Raw genomic sequence first — 9,442 nt, 5'->3', positions numbered from 1 at the left:
CGGACGCACGCACGGACACGAACGCACGGACATGACAAAACCTATAAGTCCCCCCGGATCGGTGTCCGTTTGGACTAAAAAACTAACGATTAGAATGACGACAGAGACCATGCCCGATACAGGAAATTGACATCAACTATTGCATTGAGCAGTGACCTGAAACTTCAAACTGATATACAAATGTCGACAAAATAAAACATCGAAATGCCAGGGGGGCAGAGAGAGAGAGAGAGAGAGGGGTCTACGCTGTCGCGAACTGATTACAGTCTTTTGGATATGACTTCGGTATAGACGCTACACAGACATCGAAAATGTACACCTACTTTCCAGAAATTTGACTGATCTTATAATAGGAGTAGAACAAATCCAAAAGTGTTGGTTGAAGTAAATCTTCAGATGTTTGTTTCCCATTTTTGCGAAGTCAGACCATACTTACAGAAAATGGCCGTCAGAGACTTCTCATAAAAATATTATCTTCAACGCCACGTTTCTTATGATCGGTGATGTCAATTTTTATTATTTTTACAAAATTTAAACGCATTAAATGCCCTTAGACTATCTTATCTGCCTGTCACGGAGTTACAATATATTTCCAAGGGCCAGCACACGATGTCAACTGACATGTCGTCCATCAAGTGGCCAGTGGCAAAGTGTACAGATCGCTCCGTCTGTTATCACGGCCACTTTGATTTTGATGTGACACCCACTTGGCCACGTGCCTTTGAGGTTTGAGGATCTTTTGTAACCTACCGGTACAGCATAGACAAATTTGTCGACCTCACAGTCACATGTCCATGCTTTGAAGCAGTCTCCACATAGCAAACATGTCTCGCGTAAATTTCATTATCATGATTTCAATTAATTCGACCACTTAATTATTTTGGCAATTTTAATTTCCTATTGATTCGACGATTTCAAATCATAATTATTTTTTTCTGGTCGAATTGATAGGGTTTTTACGGTAAAATGGCCGTCACATAGCCATATTGGATCGGATCACAAACAAGTCAATGTGCAAATGTATGACATAGGGAGTAATCCTTGTACTAAGTTTGAATGAAATTGCTGAAGGCATCTCTGAGATATCTTTGTAAATGAACAGACGGATGCATGCACACACACACACACACACCACCGGACATGACCAACCTCTAAGTTCCCCAGGACGGTGTTCGTTGGGACTAAAAAGACTGTTGAAGCAATTACAATTAGACATTAACAATATCTGTAGTAATTCATGCTGAAGGAAACTTATTATGTATGTCTTGTTTTTGATATACTCTAATGCAAATTTCTGATGTTAAAATTTACATGTGTGCTTTTGCAAACCTATGGGTGTTATTTTGCTCACTGGCTTTCTTTCAAGATACTTCAGCATGAAAATGTTCCAAGAAGGAGACCTTAATATGTATTCCATTGGTATATGAGCAGATCACACTATTGTGTGGCTCCATAGAGATCAATCTCCATACTGGGTTAGGTTTCAATAAGAATACACAATGTTTACATCTATAACACTTCATGCCACTCAGTGGAACCACGGTCCCTCCACGAGGGACCGTGGTGGAACACTCATGAATACAGAGATCTACATCCTACTTTACCCCTTTTTCAACTCTTCAGTGCCAGACAGATGCAAGTATTTCCTTGAGTCCAACTGTAGGTCAAATAACGAATATGGTCTCGGCCACTGAAACTGATGAGTAATAAGATTAGTTACTGTTGACAAAAAAGACAAAAGCACACCTAAAGAACACTTGGCCTAATATTCTCATGAAAACAATTAGGTTTATATACACAACAAAACCCCATAGCCAGAGAGTGCAAGTGAATACGCCTTACTTGGGGTATATGTAAATAGGTTTGCACTGTGCTCTGCTGTCCCCACACTCACTAGATGTTCATGCATGCATGCAAGGACAGCAGAATACAACGCAAGCCAGAGTGCAGGTACCTGTCATGTGGGGTGCTAGAGGCTTGCTATGGGATTCTATTGTTATTACATATTATGTTAAAATAAAAAGTACACAAAAAAGGATCTTGGAAAGAAGAATTTCATTATCTATAGTTTGGCACAATATTATTTTGAAAAGTTCCTATTATTGTAATCATATTTGATGTATGATGACATCATCATTGGTTGATTTTGCTAAGCCCTTGTTCTGGTTGGGTAGAGTGTTCTTCATTGTTTACTGATCAAGGGCTAGTACTGTGCTCTCCCTGGCTAGTAAATTTACGAATTCGGTTCAAAAATATTTAGTAAGTACAAATTATGTAATGCTGAGCCTGCCAATTTTCAACAAGCACTTCTGGTACACAATGAATGATTTTAAGAGGATAGAAATGGTGAATACCGTAATATCATGAGAGTCAAAGGCAAACGAAATATTCCTTTTTAGCTTTTTTTGACAATTAACACTCATATTTTGATAGTTATACGCATTTTCAAAAGATCCATTGAATAACACAGTACATCATGGGTCATGAATGCTTGTAACATTGAAATTTCTTCCTTGTCTCATATAAGTGTGTCATTTTGGTCAACCGGCCATGACTGTTATTCAATTAATCGATCTTCATAATTATTTTATTTCTCAGTGGTTGATGATTATATATATTAATATATTAAGTGGTCATTAATATTATCAGTGTTTGCACAAGTTTTAGATGCTGGAAAATCTGTCCCCTGTTTTTTCGTATTTTGAAAGCATGCATGTCATCCATTGGTATTAGGTGCCATAACTAGGTGGTGCCTCTATACATGTAGTTGCAGTCATTATGCCATGTTCTGCTCTAAATTTTTTTTACATGTAAGACAACCACTGATCAGAACATTTGGCAGTCTGTGGTTTCGCACAAATTTTGTCTCGTTATAACTGCAAATTCAAGTGCGCAAACTGAAACTGGTGACCCTGCTAATGTTTTCGCATAGACAGTCACATTTTTAAAACGCTATAGATGATCGTCATTTTTTTTTGGTGTGGATAAACTTTCGTCGTAGGACTGTGCACAGCATTGTCTCTGGAGCATCAGAGAAAACTATCAGTATTCAAAACATTTGCTGAGACAGTTTCTTGTAAAATATTTTGAAGGAAACCTATTACAATTGGAAAGTTCACAGAAAAATTCAATCTGCATATCGTCAAATGACAAATCTATGACAACTAAGATTTCCGGCTCGCTTCCACCTCCATGCACAGAAAAAAACACTTTGCGAGTACTGTTCAACCATGCGCGGTCCGGACTGCAGTTCGCTGTAGTTCGACTGTCTTTCAGGCTGACTGTTCTTGATCTCTTCTCAGCGGTTTCATTGTTTCCAATTTTTTTCATATGAGTTGTCGTTTTTATCCCTAACTTTCTTTCCCAGCTGAGGATACTATCCATCTAAAGCATTTGTAACTGCCCGCTTCCCTCGATCCGCTTCAACCATCCATTCGGAAAGTTGACAGCGTGTGAGTGTTTGGGTGTCTCGAAACTACCGTAATGCATGGTACACCAGTATAACAGTACACGACCCGGGGATGCGCATGCTCATGTTAGCACAGGTCAAAGTCCAAAGCTATTGATGTGCCGATGCGCCGATGATAGGGGCAGAGTAGTTTTTGAAAGACGAGATATGACAGTATTTCCCCGGAATTCATAATCTTAACCGAAAATCAGGCTTCAAAAATAACAAAATTATTCGTAAATGGCCGATCGGGCATTTATTTTTTTTTGTAAATTTTCATTTTTGTTCCTAATTTACGAAAGTTACGAGCGACAGCGAGAGCACAGTAGTATACTTGAGAAGCGAATCTCCCTCAGGGACTTTCACTGTAATCACCTGGGGAAAAATCAAGCAAGCTACATTTTCATTCAAGACTGATTTATACAGTACAGCAAAGTTTGCATATTTCAAAATAATTTGAACAAATCTGGAAAAGGTCATCCTTAGGGACCTATTTCTAAAATATCAAATCTGTCAGCCCAGCAACTTTGAATGAAATTTTTTTTTAAGGTTTTAGACCAAAATTAACAAAATGCCATCACGGACAGTGTGCTCACATTTTGTTTGAATTGGTCATTCAAGAAATTTTTAAACCAGAAAAACAAGAGTGACAAAAGTAAATAAGTGTTGAAACTTTAGGTACTAGACGTCAACTTTAGGAACACGCATAGCAGAGGAATGTTTCAACACAGTCCTCTTGGTGTTAGCAGGTCTGCCAATACAGTAATGTATCAGATCATGAACAATAACAGGAAATGACTCAGACAGTGGAGTAGGCTGTTTCAGTTATTGCCACCACTCCCACAAATAGAAGGTACACTGCATACAAATGAGGTCCACCTGTACACCAAAACCTAAGATGGTACGTGTGGCGCTTTTGGAGTTTTTGATGTGGACGGACATACCAGTACACCTGCACATACTAACTAACATACATACATACATACATACACACATATATACATACATACATACATACATACAGATGCCACCGACTCACCATATAAGTTCTCTTTGGTATTTGTACACATACCAAATATGAGCTAAACACTGCTTTAAAAATACAAATTTTCATATTTCATCACAATTTGAACAATCTGATCAGTCATCCCTAGGGACCTGTAAACCAAACATTAAAGCTATCGTACCAGCTGTTAAGGAGAAGAAAATCGTTGCAAAAAATAATTGCATTGTCTAAACATAGGGCCAAAGTCCCTGAAGCTACTATAGACATGGATACAAAATTAAGTATTTCCTTACTGTATGAAATTATCTCACTAAGGTCATCCTACGGACAAGTAAACTAAATATTAAAGCTGTCTGACCAGCGGTTTTGAAAGAACAAGCAACTCAACAGTTGACAGAGCTCTGTTGAGTTATGTAGAGAATAACCTTTTGTGACACATGTATTGATGAAGAAGGTGGATATCTTTGATTAACATTGTGAGTTCTGTTTAATAAGTTGAGACTGTACATACTCAGAGAAAGCACACTGAAGAGACAAAGGTTTGAAACTTAAGAAGTTCAAGGTCATCAAAAGCATTATAAGGAATCATGTTACACTTTCATTGCACTGTTTACACAGATTGCATAATTGCTATAAATAGCACATGAGGAATCTTTATACAGCCCAGCTTTACCATAAAAACCCTATCACTTTGACCACTCTTTTAATTGACCACTCTATTTTTTCCTCAAAAAGTAATTTATTTTATCCTTACCAAGTCAACCATAAATGGAAATTAGAACTTTCTCTATCTCTATCTCTATCTCATCTCTATTGACTATTTTGAGCAATTTCTTTTAGATAACATACAGGGCACAATAAATGACGGTTCAGAATATGTCAAAGTTGGGATTCAGGAAAGTTGCCTTTACATGTTTTAATCCTCCAAGATGGTAAGCATTTCACTATGAACTGTCAAAAAAAGTTGAACTTTCTGATAATTCTACACTAAAATTATTTTGGCTTTGATGATTTCCTAATTAATTCAATTATTTAAAATCATATTAATTATTTTTTTCTGGGTGAATTGATAGGGTTTATACAGTACAAGAATTACATACAATGTAAGTCAAATTTTGACCAAAATGACAAAAAAATTCCTTAAAAATACAGATTTGCATATTTCATCACAATTTGAACAAGTCTAAGTTGGGTTACCCCTAGGGACCTGTATACCAAATAACAAAGCTGTCTGACCAGCGGTTATGAAGAAGAAGATTTTTTACCAAAAACACCTTTTTGGCATTAATTTGCCTATTTTCAACAATATCAAAAAATTAAAAAAATAGTTTCTCAAAATCGTATTTTTCATCTACACAACAAATATCAAATCAGTAAGTACTGCGGTTCTCAAGATATTTGAGTGGACGGACGCCTCACAAACGGACATACATACATACATACATACATACATACATACATACAGACTGACGACAGACGCCGGACGGATACCCATCCCAATAGCTTCTATAGACTATAGTCTATAGTAGCTAAAAAAATTACAAATTTGCATATTTAATCACAATTTGAACAAATCTGACTAAGTCATCCCTGGGGACCTGCACTCTAAGTATTAAAGGAATCCGACTGGCGTGTTTTGAAGAAGAAAGCTTGAATGCAAAAAGTTGACTGATGAAGTACAACGCCATACATGCACCTATTAGATAAGCTCTGTGTCACTGACAGCAGAGCTAACAAACTTACTATGTAAGGTATCGGTATTTCAACTTCTTTCCAGGGCACAATATTCCACTCCGGAATAGTGATATTGAATTCACACTGTTGGGTGGGAAAGCAGTTATATTAATACCAATGAAAACTTGTTGCAGCAAATGACTACATTGATATGCTGGTATGATTTCAAAAAGATGATATAGTGAGGCTGCTTTTCCATTTTTACAACAAATACCTAGATTTTGTAGTATGCATAATTATGTCAGGCTAAGAAGAAAAACAAATCTTGCAAAGTTTAAGATTTCTTTGTAATGAACCTGGTCATTATCAAGATGACAGTTATCATCAATTACTTGTTTTTGTTTCATTTCTATACAATAATGCAACTATCCCATTATACAGGTACGACAATTGCTTTTATACTTTATCATGCATTTTGTTTGATATACGGTAAATAGTTTGTGTTCTTAGACTTCTTAAAAGTTGTTGAAATACTGGTCTGCATTTCACAACATAAACTCTAATTGCAGCCAGCAAAAAAAAAATTCAGTGAAACAACTTGAATGATTGACACAAAGACAATGCCATTGACAAAGTATGAATAGTAGATCAGCTGAAGCAAATAGAGATTGTGGGGCAAAGTTACTGATTACACAATGAAATTTGATGCATTGAATTTTGAGATATGGCCCAGTGTACAAAAATTGTTAAATATGCAAATGAATTTATCAACTTTAAGCCACGCCCACCTAACATTTAGCATAGTAAGGCTGTAAAAAAGTTTGAGTGCTCACACAGACACATCAAATAATATGAGGCTGGTTCCTATTGAGTCAGCAGTAAAGGGTTACCTATACAATGTAAATCATCTCCATTAAAATGTTTTCATTTTCAGTAAGAATCAATCAGGGTACCAAGTTACTATATTTTGATGCAAATTTCAGAAATCTTTCTTTTGAAATAGTTAGGTACCTGGTGCCATGTTGACTCACATCACAAAACAAATAAATGTTGTTACATATGCTATCTATGGTCTCTATGCCAAGTAAAGTTGTAATTTTCATCATGCTCAAGTACTGGCTATGAATTGACAGACTCACAGCCTCCAGTCTCTGAAGGACCAAGCATACATGTAAATGTATCGGGTATGTAAGCAAAAATACCATAGTTTCTGTATGTCCGGCTTGCATTTAGTCACTGTGATTTTAGCACATCACAAAGAGTACTCAGTCCACTAAAATTACACGGTACAACATCTGAATATTATATAAAGAAGTGTCTTCACACAGTACCGTTTCAGTTTTTCGTCCTTCTGTTTCCTGCACTGGAAGCGATTCCAATGTACCAGAATACCGTGTATCGTATGATATGGAGTAGTTTCTAACAACTTGCAAAATATTTCTGAGCGATGCGTCTGCAAAGTAAAATATTGATAAGTGAGTATTTCTCCTAAAGCTTCTTTCAAGGACCAATGAAATGTCCCTATGGCAAAATGTATGAATCACTCTAACTGGCCGTTGGACACCATCTGGCTGGTAACAACCCTGCATTAGAATGTAATTGCCAGTGTTGTGTTTACATGGGACAGTCTAGTCTGTCGAATAGGTTTTAACCTTTGTTTGCTTTTTATTGGGGCTTTGAGTACACTTACTCCACAGTCAATAGGGCTTTTCTGTGATTGTCATAAGGTCTCCCATCCTACTAAATATAAAGGACATAGCACTTGTGTTACTTATTTATTGACATAAACATATATTTTAGGTAAAAGGTTATCGAGGTCACATGACATTTTGTCAAAAAACTTCTATCCTATAGTTATCCCTATATACCAAAAATAAGACATCCAGCTGTTGGCTTGCTTAGAATTAGACATGTGCATAATTAATGAGGTACAGTATGTGGCGTCATAAGGTCTCCCATCATACCAAATATGAAGGGTGTACCACTTGTGATTACTGAGTTATGGACTAATACGTTTATTTGAGGTCAAAGGTCACCAAGGTCACATGACATTTTGTTAAAAAAAATTGTATTGCTAAGTTATCCCTATATACCAAAAATCAGACCTCTAGTTCTATTGGCTCGCTCAAAATTAGATATGTGCATAATTAATGAGGTACAATATGTGGCGTCATAAGGTGTCCCATCATACCATACATGAAGGGTGAAGAATTTGTGGTTACTGAGTAATGGACAAATATGTATATTTGAGGTCAAAGGTCACCAAGGTCACGTGACATTTTGTCAAAAAAATTGTATTGCTAAGTTATCTCTATATACAAAAATCAGACCTCTAGCTCTATTGGCTCGTTCAAAATTAGATATGTGCATAATTAATGAGGTACAATATGTGGCGTCATAAGGTGTCCCATCATACCATATATGAAGGGTGTAGCACTTGTGGTTACTGAGTTATGGACAAATATGTATATTTGAGGTCAAAGGTCACTGAGGTCACGTGACATGTCAAAATATCTGAGATATCTGCGTGAACTGATGGACGAATGGATGGCACATACTGTACCTCATTAATTATGCACATGTCTAATTAATTATGCACATGGCAGCATATCGCCCTCTGTTTCGCATCAGGCGATGCGCGGCGCCAATGTCCAAGTGTATCGTTTGCGGTATTTTCGTAACAGCCTTATTATTTTAATGTATCCTACATTTGTGACTGGGGCATCAAATTGTCAGAGTAATGACCGTTTTCGTGAAATGTCAACAATTTTTCTTCCGATTTACCAGGGTACAGTGCAGGTGTGGAATGCTATCTTGGACGCGCTTCTGCAAATTCTGGATAGTGCCTGTGCACTACACACGTACGTACAGAGCGCGTGCGAGACATATTCTGGCACTTGTCCAATGGGTCCCTTGCAACCGTTCAACAGTGAACGCGCATATGCAGCCACAGGGGACAGGGCACCTTGTACGTGTTATGGAACGGGCATTCCGTACAGGTTCTTTAGCACATGCAAAATTCTATTGTACATCAAATGAATCAAATACAGAGCACAAATTTCTGGCTTTACAGAACAACTGATTCCTAATAACATTGTAAAGTGTACAGTCAAAAATAAAATGGAGCTCATCTTCTACTACATTTGGACAAAAATCACATAGCTTTGCATTCAAAGTAATGCCACTGCGGAATGTCATAGGACCATTTTCTGAAGTACATGTACTTGTCTCGTACTTTTGGATCGTTTCAACCCTCATATATAGCCAGTCTGACTATTGAAAGCTGAAGTGTTACTCCTTGGGCAGATAATACA

At 37.1% G+C, this 9,442-nt stretch overlaps 1 protein-coding gene across 1 annotated transcript in view; it reads right to left on the bottom strand.

The window, feature by feature from the left end:
* Positions 1-1,603: 1,603 nt before the first annotated feature.
* Positions 1,604-9,442, bottom strand: part of LOC139142925 (uncharacterized) — a 29,731-nt gene continuing 21,892 nt past the window's right edge. The window contains exons 3-5 of the mRNA XM_070713122.1: positions 7,460-7,581; positions 6,198-6,272; positions 1,604-1,696 (exon numbers count right to left, since the gene is read on the bottom strand). Coding sequence (XP_070569223.1) covers positions 1,612-1,696; positions 6,198-6,272; positions 7,460-7,581 — 282 coding nt within the window. The 3' untranslated portion in view covers positions 1,604-1,611. The remainder of the gene's footprint in view (positions 1,697-6,197; positions 6,273-7,459; positions 7,582-9,442) is intronic.

This window comes from Ptychodera flava, chromosome 10, assembly GCF_041260155.1.
Source record: "Ptychodera flava strain L36383 chromosome 10, AS_Pfla_20210202, whole genome shotgun sequence".
NCBI classification, from domain to species: domain Eukaryota; kingdom Metazoa; phylum Hemichordata; class Enteropneusta; family Ptychoderidae; genus Ptychodera; species Ptychodera flava.
Note: the sequence above shows the minus strand (reverse complement) of the source record. Positions and strands in the feature narration are given on the sequence as shown.